This window comes from Drosophila sechellia, chromosome 3R (assembly GCF_004382195.2).
Source record: "Drosophila sechellia strain sech25 chromosome 3R, ASM438219v1, whole genome shotgun sequence".
Taxonomy (NCBI): Eukaryota; Metazoa; Arthropoda; class Insecta; order Diptera; family Drosophilidae; genus Drosophila; species Drosophila sechellia.
In genome coordinates, this window is record NC_045952.1 from 15,828,002 (window position 1) to 15,841,114 (window position 13,113).

General features: G+C 40.4%; 1 protein-coding gene across 2 annotated transcripts; it reads left to right on the forward strand.

Annotated features, from left to right (window-relative positions):
- Window positions 1-3,440: 3,440 nt before the first annotated feature.
- Window positions 3,441-12,738, forward strand: LOC6606616 (NADP-dependent malic enzyme). Of its 2 annotated transcripts, none has more exons than XM_002031381.2 (4): window positions 3,441-3,685; window positions 5,783-6,395; window positions 10,717-11,645; window positions 11,702-12,738. In XM_002031381.2, exons 1-4 carry the CDS (start codon window positions 3,624-3,626, stop codon window positions 12,375-12,377), a joined length of 2,280 nt encoding a protein of 759 aa, XP_002031417.2. In that variant the 5' UTR covers window positions 3,441-3,623; the 3' UTR covers window positions 12,378-12,738. The 2 variants fall into 2 exon arrangements, with proteins under 2 accessions (XP_002031417.2, XP_032576964.1); XM_032721073.1 differs by lacking the exon at window positions 3,441-3,685 and adding an exon at window positions 5,077-5,224.
- Window positions 12,739-13,113: the final 375 nt, after the last annotated feature.

The following is a 13,113-nucleotide window of genomic DNA, read 5'->3' on the forward strand; positions in this document are numbered from 1 at the left end:
ATCGATGAGCCGGTGATTTTTTTAAAGCGGTTTAATGTGCGCGAAACACACTTTTCCGCAGCCCCAGCTCAATATACATTCATGATTTTACTTTAACGGCAGCATGGATTTTTTTTGCGATTGGTCCGCGCACCTTTTTTATTGACTGCTTTTATATTATTATTTAAAAATTAATTATACGCCACGTTGGCTCGTTTGGGTTTTTGCCGCATTACTTCGTCGCTTCGTTTTTACCGGCCGATTCAGTTTTTAATTTATATATAATATATTGACTTGCCGCTACCCGACACTACCGCGGCATATATTAAAAAATAGTTAACGCGTATTAATTTAAATTTACTTTGGCATCTCTTAGTGCGTCTCTGATCATTTTGATGGCACATTTAAGGCTTTAAAGTAAATACTAAGTGAATCCATCAATAGGCGTCTTTTTTCCGGCTATTACTTATTGATTCGTATACCTTATTCTTTGTTTAACAAATAACAAAGTGCGACATAGAGTGGAGTATAACTCTTGATTTAACTATATTTAGTGGATCCAAAGGAAATGGAAATTTGCATGGCTATAATAGTTTGAGTAAGAGTACCTTCTATTCCACAAATCCCCCTTACTTTTTGTCCAGTTTGACATTTTCGGCACGGAAAGACCAAGACCAAGACCAAGTCCAAGACCGAGTCCAAGTGAGATCGTGTACGCGAGACTCATAAAATTGTTGGCCATTCGAACGTTTTTGTGCCGGACCAGCCATTGAAAAATAAAACGCGGCCAGTAAAGGCTAATAGAAAGAGACAGATGGTCGGGCGATGAAAGAGAGGGGGAATGTGGTGTAGAGCGCATCGAAAAAATAGAGAAAAATCAAGCGGATGTCTGGAATTTCGTACTGTTGGCATGGCAGAAGTGTGAGTGTGTTATCCTTTGACAAGGAGCATAAATGTGCGAGCTCCTCTCCAGCGTCCTTTGTACCTTCCGGCGGCTGGGTGGCCAAGTCGATGTGTTGGCCATTTTATTATATTTGCTCTCAGACATTTTTGCCCTAATACGAAAATTGGATTTTAGGATATAAAAATTATGATAGATTACCGTTTCGCTCCCACACAGCCAACTGCCACCCACCAATTGCATTTTTTTGCAATCGCCACACACACACTCACTAATATGCTTGTGTTTGTCTACACTGAGAAATTTATTTATTTATTTTTTCCTTAAAGCTTAATAAAAACGGAAGCCTTTCTATTTGAAAACATCCTTAAAAAATAAAAGCTGTATGTCTGCTATATGTTAAATGTATACTCGTGTGGATTTTTTATATTATTATCACAGTGTAATCCCCGCCGTCACATGCAACTTCGTGGAAATTGCGCTGGCTTAGCTGGGTAAAATCATTTGATGATAAAAGTGGCCCTCAATTGCCTTGCTGCTTGTTGCACGTCGTTGGATCTTCCCCTCATCTCGTTGTTATTAAATTGCAATGGCAAAAAGTTGAAAAAGCAATATGTGCAAAACATGGTTGAACTGAGCATGTGAAAAGCACTGGACCTGGAAGAGCAACTGACACACCTCTAAAATAGCAAGTGCAGTTTGAGTGGTGTATTTTAAAATAGCAAACTATCAATTTGGTATTGATTTTATTTTCTAATGCAGGTTACAAACTATCATAAATAATTTGATTTATGGTAAAATAATTTAATATATAACACAAGGTGTTATTGTCATTACAAATACGAATGATAAGATTTTAAATATACATTTGTACAATACAAATGATTTTTTTAATTAAAAGCGTTAATCATAAATAAATAACGTTCGTTTTCAGAACTACAGCTGGCGCCATCTGTTATTATTTATGAACACTACAACGCAAGCAAAGCTTTTGAGCTTTTATAACATTAACAGTGAAGCACGTAAAACTAACAGCCAAATCTAGAGCTTAATGATAGCGCCATCTATTATATTTTAAGCGAACTCTCACTTAACATTAATTTTTTGCAATGTTAGGTTTTATGATGCTGTTAAACGAATTTAACATAAAATAAATTATAAGTAATAAGTTTTATTATAAAAATTACCAACTGGAAAATTCCATTAGCAGTGGTTTTTTGTATTTTTGGAGTATCGCTTGTCTAATCATTGTTATTGTTGGTCTCCTTAAAATACGTTTGTGGTCACTAAGCATTGAAATTGTATAACCTAGTTTGAATGAATGGAAATTTTTATAAACAGCCTGTGGTTTCTAAAATACATAGATAAGTTAATAATAATATAGTGCCATTCTTTGTTAGTTTGATATGCACGCTTTACAAAAATTTTCTCTTATATGTCGATAAAACCAATATTAATGCAGCCACGTATTCTTTATGATTACTTTATAATTATTACACATAACGTCTTTTTACTGACTTAACTGAAATTACATTTGACCCTGACAGCAATTGAAATCGTGTTGCAACTTTTCATACGACACTTTCGCAAATTTTAGACAGTAAACACAAGCCGACACTGCAACAATAAATTCGGTATAGCATAAACAGTAATTAATGTGTGTCATATTTGCACAATTGAACAAGATCTTTAAACATTAGTGCAATATGTATTCTGATTTCAACAGACAGAAGTGCAATAAAGCAAATCTAATTAATTTTCGAGTGCCACCCAGGCGACAAATGAAACAGCGGTGAAATCATTAGGTTATAAAATCAGAGTCAAAAGACGAAAAAAGCGTAAGGCTCCACCACACCGACTACCGAGTCCCCTACATTATCGTTTCACCTCAGTGCCTTTGAAATGACCCGGAATTCAATGCATTCATCAATTTTTCTTCGGTTGCCAAGTGCAGCCGACTGGGACGCGATGGTCAGCAATCGAGTTGCCTTCTTTGAAAGCTTAAATTATTATTTTTTAAATGGCCAGCAACAAATTGCTTCATGCATTTGTGTGCGCCGCCCAGAGGTCACTGCGATTAACCAAGCGCTCAGGTTTTGCGCGACTCCAAGTGAAGTACAACTCAGCGCCAAAGCTTCTCTAAGGCTGCAACGATTAATCAAATACGGTGGAACCCCGAAATGAAAGACACCTCAGATTGAAAAAGAAATGCAAACAAATTAATTTTTATAAAGTCCTTTTGTAAAGAATGAAATAAATAAATAAAGAAATAAACTGAAATCATATTAAAAACTAATTTTAGATTTGATCCTTTTTAGCGAGGCGCCACAGTAGCCGTCTGGGACCTACCGAAGTGACTCAGCCAGTGGATCAAATTTCGCGTGCTGCCTGCGTGCGGGTGCGAGCGGGAGGTCAGCAGCGGACACTCTCCTTCTCCTTCTCCTTTGGGCCGCTCGCTAACAAGTTGCCTCCGGTCTTCGCAGAGCCGCGTTTCCAGCGCGAGTTCAGTTTTTGACTCAGTTTCAGGCGGTTCGGAGTCAGCTAAGCCAAGCGCAATTGCTCAAAATACACTTTTTTAATTTTTGTTAATAACTGTTTTTAATAATTTTGGTGAAACAACGCGTGGTCAAGCGAACTAAGTTAATTTTCGCGTGGGAAAAGTTCACCACTTTTGCGGTTACCAAATAATTAACTTGTATAACTATTTAACTGGAGCTAATTAAACTGAAATCTAGAACCCAAAATGGGTAATTCCAGTTCCATTTGCGCCGATCGCAATGTCATAACAAATTTCGATGAAAATGGGTAAGAAATGAAATGAAAAAGTGAACAAGCTAAAGCTGAACTCAAGCGATTGGCAAAAGAGGATTTCGAAAATGCGAGGGTTGGCCAAAGAGTTTGTGTGGACTACAGCGCAGAATTTTTTTTAAATTATTCTTTTATTTTTATTTTAAGTACAAACTAATACCTAAATGATTAAAAAATTATATTTTATATAAATAAGTTATTTATACAAAAACAATTACAAATTTTTAACTGCCAAGCAAAATAAGAAATAAGGACTCAAATTTTTTGATTCGATACTTAATATAACTTACTAGATCCTTTTCCTACAACTACAAGTTTTTTTTGCTTGCCTCAGCCACGCCCCTCCATTAATATGTTTCTCGAGGTGTCATTAGTGCTCAATGATGCGTTTTACTAGCGTTTTATCAACGATTTACAGGCGAGTCAGCGTTGCGATAAAAAAGAATAACTCCTGGCTCACGCCATCGATAAAAAATCAGAGCACCACCTTCTTAATAAACGATTTTCGAAGTAAAACGAAAAAAAATGTTGGAGCGACAGGTGTGTTTTGCTCACGAAGGTACTTGGAAACAGAAATGTAATTCGTTGGCATAGCTGAAGTAAATTGTTAATATTTATGAAGGTTGCTCGGACACACAGACACATGTGTGATATATTCCAATTTATTCGCCTGCCGTGTTTTACTTTCAATTTTTTGTGTAATAATAATTGAATATATCAGACAGACATCCGAGCAAAAGCGGAACGGGCCCACCGGGCGTATGAGTGACTCAAGTGCAAAGTGGGGCGGGAACTGAAGCGATTCGGGACACTGAAGGTTAAGGTTGGGGTTTGGGGCTTCTACCTTGAGGCGTCTCTTTAAATAATATATACTTAGTCAGATGTCACAAGTTCAGGACGTATAATTGGTTAATATTTAACGCCATCGAGTCTAATAATCCGTAATAGAAAAGGTTCGTTTCATTTACTGCAATGCACGCAATTTGTACTTAAGCTTACATGAAAACCAAAGCTACTGATTATAATTAATAGTAGATGAGAAATTGCTAACTGCACTACTACATTGTCTAATTTGAATACTATTATTTCGACCGCTGCTGTTCTCACGGAAACTTTTCGCATGTTATTCACGCCGCATCGAAATGTTTTCCAGGTCCCAGACAAATGATTAGATGGTAATAATCGTTGTTTAATGGCGTTTATATGTGCAGATAGTGTTTGCACCGCCCTTATCAGTCAGCTGATATACCCCACACAACTGAAACAAATCAGCGAGAAAGAGCGAAAGAGCGCGGAAAAGCAAAACAAATTAGCCAAGTGTAAAATGTAAAAGAGATAAGTGTGTCGGCAGCAAAACAAATCGAATATTGCGGCTCAGTTTAGCACGAAAGCTGCAGCAACGCAGACAAAAGTCACATACTCAGTGAGATAATTGTCGGCAAATCAATAATCCAATAAAATATAGAAGACTTTTAAGAGCATCGCCATGCACTCGATCCTACGACGCTGTTCCGGTATCAGAAAAACCTTTGGACTGTGAGTCGAATGCAAGAATTTCCGAATAATAAGTAGAATGTGGTGCCATTCGATTGGACCACGGATCAAGAGGGTGTGTTTCTGAATCGGCAATAATCAGTGTCACTTTGCCACCGCTTATCGGCTTCCATCGGGAAGGCGTGTCTGCGATGCATCGCCTCATCATATGACCATGCACATACATTCAAACATATCAGTGCATTTCAAAGGTTCTGAAAACCTTGATAACTGAAACAAAGAGTACCCTTTAAGGGGCTCTTTTCGCCCTGAATACCATATTATTGCTCATACGACTTGTTGGCTTTAAGAAAAGGCTTTTGTGGTGAAATTCATATATAATTATATACTATTATATTATATACTATTCAAATATAACATATATATTATTTAAAATTGTTAGTATGGGTACATAGAGTAGCTGCGTTTGAAATTCAATTAAAAATGTTAACATCGATTCTTCTAGAAAGGGTATCCGACAGTTAGTGACGAATTTGTTGTTATTGTCGCTCCCGCATTGACATTCATTCACATATTGTCTGCTCTCTCTCTCTCCCTCAGCACGCCGGTATATCCCACCGCCAACAATTCTCAGAGTCCTTCCTCCCACAGCCGCGGCAAAGAGCGCGAGCTCGGCTGCTACACGAAGAGCAACAGCAGCAGCAACAACAACAACAGCCATGAGAGAGAGAGTCAGAGCTGTTGTAGTAGTCGTGTGTGTAAAAATCATACGACCACAACGACAACCACACTCGAATACGAACTTTCCAATTTCGCAAAACTAACGACACGAATCACAACGCAAAGTGCCGCCGAAGTGGACGCATCGCTGCATACGGATACGGACACGCATAGGGACAGGGATTCGAATCCGGGTAATATAGCCTTAGCCACCAATTTGGAACTGCCCAAGGGTCTGCCGTTATCCTCGCGACACCACTGGAACCAGCTGCAGAGCAGTTTGCACGCCCTACACCACCAGCAACAGCAACAACAACAACGTTCGTTCAGCTCCACTAGCGAAACACATTTGGAGGACAAGATGAGCAAACCCGATTCTAAACTAGATAAATACGCGCAACGCGATCGCCTGGGCCTTTGGGGCACTGGTGACAATGAGGTGGTCGGCAGCCTCTCCGGATTCACCCGACTCTTGGACAAGCGCTACTCAAAGGTGAGTTCCACAAGTAGGAATATGCGAATACGCTTTCAAGTTGCCCAGTTCCGTGAGCTTAGTGGAAAAGTACCAGGCAAAGGTTTTAAGGGTGGGTTCGCATTCGGTTTTTTTTTCCGCTCCCCATACTCAAGGGGCGCGAGTTCGACTAAACTCGGCGAATTGTGTTTGAGTAAATATTTAGAAGTAGATTCATAATTATAGACTATTAGAAGCAGTTTAATTGGTTTAGAATATTAAGAACTTAAGTTCGATTACCCTAGCCATTCATTTGTATCTGAAAGATATTCACTACAGAAGTGAGTTCCAATGTTGGAATTTCTTCTTGAAAAAGTGTGAATTTATTCTAGGCGACTTGCTATTTTTACCACTAGCAGGAGAATAAAAAATTCCAAATCATAAATACATAAACAACTATTAGGCGGAAACGTCAGCTGCTGAATTCAGAGCGTAAAAAAAAGATACTTTTTGGCAGTGGCTTAATTTTTCATCAAGTGGTGTGGGTGACCTTTAGATGACATAGCGAGTGAAAGGGACGGCAAATGGCACACGCGCCACTCTGGAAGACCAAAGCTCAATGTTTTTGTTAGTTTTTTTTTTTTTTTGTTTTTTTTTCATTTTTTTTATGGTGCCCCAGTCGAAGAAAATCGATAGACCAACTTTTATAATTGAGGCAATTAGCTGACTGTGGCACTTGCTGAAATTGTACGGTATGAAATAGTTGACACGAATCGGTCACGCAGATTTCGTTTACAAATTTATCTCAGATTGCATTTTCAAGTTCAAGCTTGTGCAGTTTTTCAGCTTGCATTGGCTTGTACGCTTTTTTTCCCACGCAGACATGAATGAGCTAATGCACGAATTGTTTCACAAAATATAAAATTAGAGAGCATTTTCGAAAGAGAGAAGAGAGAGAGAGAGAGCGCATGGGCTTTGCATTTGTTTATTTAAAACAGATGCACTAAAAAAAAACCGAGTTCTAATGTAAAGATGGTAATTATTAGAACTTTAAAATGCTAGGTATCTAAACAAATTACGTAATTTCTAATAAAGGCATTATTTTCCCTAATATTTTTGGCTCCTAAAAAAACTGACCAAAAGGGGCAAACCATTTGGTATTGTAAACAGAAGCTCCACTGAGAATAATGGAGAGGCCCTCCAGAATGGTGTTTCCCCATGACAACCAAGTGGATTTTTAGCTAGCCTACTTACGTCACGCCACAAACGCACGAAAAGACTAAAAATTAATAATTTAGCGAGAAATTATCTTGGGGTTTCCTTATCGTGTAGAGGCTGCCCACTTGTGTACTACAGATTGTTATTATGTACTTCTTACACGCTGCCAACAAGTGACTCTTGTTTATCTGAACCTCCTTCCCCGAACAGCTGAGCTTTGTTTTGATTTACCCATGGAAAGTTTTCGATTTCTTATCTCCAATGAAAGAAATAAGAAACAAAATTAAAGCCAGTCCGCGAAAACTGACCTACATTCAGCAATAAATTTAACTCTGTTTCGAACCGCAAAAATAAACAAAATAAACGAATGACGATAATCCCCACAAAAACACTTGGTATCAGCCCTATATATATACATTAAATATTTATCTTTGTGGTTTGCTCACACCACATTCAGTTGGCGAATAGAACTACATTCCCCTGCTCTTTGTTGTTATTTATTGCCGCTCTGAGGAAATTAAAAATTTAAACAAATTCATGCGGTCAATGTGCCGAAAGAACGACGAGCTTGAAACTTGTTGAAATAGTTGAATTATTTCATTGTTTACCCAATGATTTATCGGTAGCGATTGTTTATATTGGGCAACTAAAGAAAGAATAATATATATATAGTGTGCTTGTCAATTGCAATTAATGGCTGAAATGCTTTGAAATATGTGGGATATATGTATAAGTTGGAATATATGTTACTTTTGGATAACCTATATTACTCAAAGATAACTCGCATTTTTGCACTGTGCATCATAAGCTATTATGCTCCGAGTTGGGATAGTAGCCTGATTCAGTGGCACATTCATCCTGATCATTCCACATCGTATGACCCACAAAAGAGCAGCAGCGTTTCACCTGCTGGGAAGCTGGAACAGAATAATAAAAAAAAAACCCTTTCATCAGCTCACCTTTGCCAGAAGGGAAACAATCAGCTGAGATTGTCCGTTGTCTGTGTGTCTGCTCAACGGTCGCTGATTAAAGCGACGCTTTCGTCATCCGATCCGAGTCGTATGCAAAGTTCAGACACAGACGGTCGTTGATAGCCGACTTAATGATTAGCCATAGCTATAATGATGATCACCGTTGCGATCATGATGATGATTATGATCGAACTGGTCGCACCAGACAGTGCAAAAAAAAAAGAAAAAATAAACCAGCTAATTTTTTGGTGATTTTTTGATTTGTTTTTGCTTGTGGCTGCGACTTTTGTCAGTTTTCGTTTCGTTTTCGTTTTTTGCAATACCATGCGAAATGTGTATGCGTAATATCGGAGTTGCACATTACGTATACGCATGTCTGGATTCGAAGATGGTTGCCCCCATTATAAGTAATCTTACATGAAATGCTATAACTACTAATATAATACATACTAAAGTCAGATCTTGAAAAGGTGATGAAGATGATGAAACTATAGTTTAGTTCAAATGAGTTTTGTGTGGCAAGTTTGGAGGCATTGAGCAATTGCTGGGCGCATGAATATAAATCCATCATATATATGTACATATATGTATGTGCTGGAGAATGGGGAAAACTTGTTGCCAGGCGGTTTGAAAACACTTTCGCACGCTTATCGACGGTCGTGTGTCGCTTTCAATGTCAACGGAGTCGTTCTCTCGATGTAGATGTATGTACGTATGTATGTACATACGTATGTATTTCACCAGCCCACTGATGACGTAGCCCCACGATAATGGTTAAGTTCGAGGCAATTCTGGCAGTGAACAATTGTTTATGGGGATCACTTCAGTGTTTATTGTCCAAACAGCCAGTTCAGAGCTACTCTTAATTGAATTTGATGCGTATTTACATATGTACAATGTATGTACAATTCCCTTTTAGCGGTTTTAAGCCTTTATTTGTTTCTCTTTTATTGGGGGTATTTTAGTTCGCATAACTTAAAATATAATCGGGAATTCCAGCTAAAATTTCTTTAACACACAACAATAATATTTATTTGTGGTAGTCATCATTTTAAAGATATCAGTTTTAATGCCTATCACCATGAATAAGCAAGTTTTAACATAATTTTTAACAAAATATGCCAAATATCATATATCATAATTAAGAGCTGACTCAATTAACTAGAATATGAATAGTTTGTTTTCTTCGGAAAAGTAAAAATTCATAATAAAAGCTATAAATTTATTATTGCGTGACCGAGGCGAACGAAATTAATTTCAAACGATGATAAATGATAGACAACCTAACAAGTATAATTTCCAATAATAACTTAATTTGAGATACTAAAAAAATATTAAATTTACAAAAATAATCCGGAAAACTTTCGCAACAAATGAATTGGGGTTGCATTATGATGGATCGATTGGAAATAAAATTGTGCATAAATTATAAAGTTAAATCAAATGTCCCAAGAAGCTTAAAATAGACTCATTACGAAAACCTTTGTAATGGGCACGATTTGAAAACAGCAGCCACTTGGAAAAGTTACCCAAAGCACGAGTAATTATTCCCTAATGTGCATATTAGCAGGTACATCCGTAGTTTACAAAAAAAACCACATAATCCATAGTGATTTCTAGTTGAATGCCAACTTGCACGTATTTTTTATCTAATGTTGTGACCCAGTGGAAAGACGGAGGCAACGCCCCCAACATAATCCCCGCCTGCTTTGTCCATTTCGATAATAACCGCAGCAATTACGGAGCAAAAACTTTCAAAATCTCCGTACTATGTGCGTGTGAATCGAGGCCAGCGCTGAGTCACTTCCCCCTCGAAAAAAATGTGTTTTAATTAAAGCTGCGATTGCAAATCGCTTTTCAAGCGACTGGGCGCTAGAAAACGACTTTGAACTTGATGCCCGGCTCTTCTCTATCTCCTCGGATCTGTCTCGGGTGGCCAGTTCCCGTGGAATACTCTATAGAAATAGGGGCGCGTGCCTGGGAATTCAAGTCCATTATAAGCGGGGCAAACTTTTCCACCATCCCACATTTTGTTTGTTTTGATTTGAGAGGAGGTTCTATAATCATTCAATGAGGCGATCATGCCATGTCTAAGAAAGATGTACGAATCTTGAATCCTACAGATATTTTTAGTAGGTATTAGCAACTAAAATGAATATCCCTTTCGATTTCAGGGCCTGGCCTTCACACACGAGGAGCGCCAGCAGTTGGGCATCCATGGCATGCTGCCCTATGTGGTCCGCGAGCCCAGTGAGCAGGTGGAGCACTGCCGCGCTCTGCTGGCGCGACTGGAACAGGATCTGGACAAGTACATGTACCTGATCAGCCTGTCGGAGCGGAACGAGCGTCTGTTCTACAACGTGCTCAGCTCAGACATCGCCTCCATGATGCCACTGGTGTACACGCCCACCGTGGGATTGGCCTGCCAGCGCTACAGCTTGATCCACCAGAACGCCAAGGGCATGTTCATATCCATCAAGGACAAGGGACACATCTACGACGTGCTGAAGAACTGGCCGGAAACGGATGTGCGTGCCATCGTCGTCACGGACGGCGAGCGCATCCTGGGACTGGGAGATCTGGGCGCCAACGGCATGGGCATACCCGTGGGCAAACTGTCCCTGTATACGGCCTTGGCGGGCATTAAGCCATCGCAGTGCCTGCCCATCACCTTGGATGTGGGCACCAATACCGAATCCCTGCTGGAGGATCCCCTGTACATCGGTCTGCGCGAACGCAGGGCCACTGGAGATCTGTACGATGAGTTCATCGATGAGTTCATGCACGCCTGCGTCCGCCGCTTTGGCCAAAACTGCCTAATCCAGTTCGAGGACTTTGCCAACGCCAATGCCTTCAGGCTGTTGTCCAAGTACCGCGACTCCTTCTGCACCTTCAACGACGATATTCAAGGAACCGCCTCGGTGGCCGTGGCTGGACTGCTGGCCTCGCTGAAGATCAAGAAGACTCAGCTGAAGGACAACACGCTGTTGTTCCTGGGCGCCGGAGAAGCGGCTCTTGGTATTGCCAACCTGTGCCTGATGGCCATGAAGGTGGAGGGTCTCACCGAGGAGGAGGCCAAGGCCCGCATCTGGATGGTGGACAGGTAGGTCGATATATATGCAAACTTCATCCAGATACTTATAGATGCTTTCTATGTAGCCGTGGTGTCATCACCCGCGATCGTCCAAAGGGCGGACTCACCGAACACAAGCTGCACTTTGCCCAGCTGCACGAACCCATCGATACTTTGGCTGAGGCGGTGCGCAAAGTGCGTCCCAATGTCCTGATTGGAGCGGCTGCGCAGGGCGGCGCCTTCAACCAGGAGATCCTCGAGCTGATGGCCGATATTAACGAGACGCCGATCATCTTTGCACTGTCCAATCCGACCAGCAAGGCGGAGTGCACCGCCGAGGAGGCCTACACGTACACCAAGGGGCGCTGCATCTTCGCCAGCGGATCGCCTTTTGCTCCCGTGACGTACAACAACAAGAAGTTCTATCCGGGTCAGGGCAACAACTCGTACATTTTCCCTGGCGTGGCACTGGGTGTTCTGTGTGCCGGCATGCTGAACATTCCCGAGCAGGTATTCTTGGTCGCCGCCGAGCGCTTGGCGGAGCTGGTCTCCAAGGATGACCTGGCCAAGGGCAGTTTGTATCCACCACTCAGCTCCATTGTCAGCTGTTCGATGGCCATTGCCGAGAGGATTGTGGAGTACGCCTACAAGAACGGATTGGCCACTGTTCGCCCAGAGCCGGTCAATAAGCTGGCGTTCATCAAGGCCCAGATGTACGATCTGGACTATCCCCGATCCGTGCCCGCCACCTATAAGATGTAGATGATGACCAGATGATGAGGATCCATTCCGCCTAGCCCCAGAAACCAAAAGGAGTGGCCATCAAAAGATATTCAGCAAGGGCGGCGGGCAGTAACCCCATATTATTTATTTTATAATGTCGCACATTTGTCGTCTAGCATATATCCAAATTTGTATCGCGGCTAATTAACCATAACCATACACTATCCACCAACAACCATATTATAAAAAAAAACCAACTAAAATGGAATGTCATCAGATGCGGCGCGCGATTTTGTATAATGCTATGTAAATGGGATATTGATCTAATAGATATGTAAACAAATTTTATGTAATCACAAACTATTCTAAGGATATATACAAATAAAGAATTAAACAAAAACAAGACAAATGTATGTTTTAAAGTTCATAAAGTTACCGTTACGTGGCTCGGACGCGATTTACATTCGGCTTTTCGTACGGTTTGTTAGCGATTTCAGCGCGGCTTGATTGCGATTTAAACGCGAGCTTGGTGCGTTTTGGCGCTTTTTGGGATTTGTTTTGGGTTTTGCTTTAAGTTTTTTTTCTTATACTTGGATCTCAGGCTTACACTTGTTTTGTGCCAAAACCCTTATAGCTCGCATATGGAATCAAGAAAGTCACGCTAGAAATGAAATCAATTAAACCTAGATAATTTGTAAGTCGCATTTAGTGTGAATAAGGTTTTAGCTAAAGGTATAAATAAAATCAGTTAACTCTAGATATTTTGTAAGTCGCG

What these genes read in the sequence shown, in the direction of transcription:
- LOC6606616 (XM_002031381.2), top strand. Translation starts at nt 3,624, where the DNA reads ATGGGTAATTCCAGTTCCATTTGCGCCGATCGCAATGTCATAACAAAT. An exon ending in TGGACAAGCGCTACTCAAAG is followed by an intron (nt 6,396 to 10,716) that starts GTGAGTTCCACA and finishes TTTCGATTTCAG; the next exon opens with GGCCTGGCCTTCACACACGA. An exon ending in CGCATCTGGATGGTGGACAG is followed by an intron (nt 11,646 to 11,701) that starts GTAGGTCGATAT and finishes CTTTCTATGTAG; the next exon opens with CCGTGGTGTCATCACCCGCG.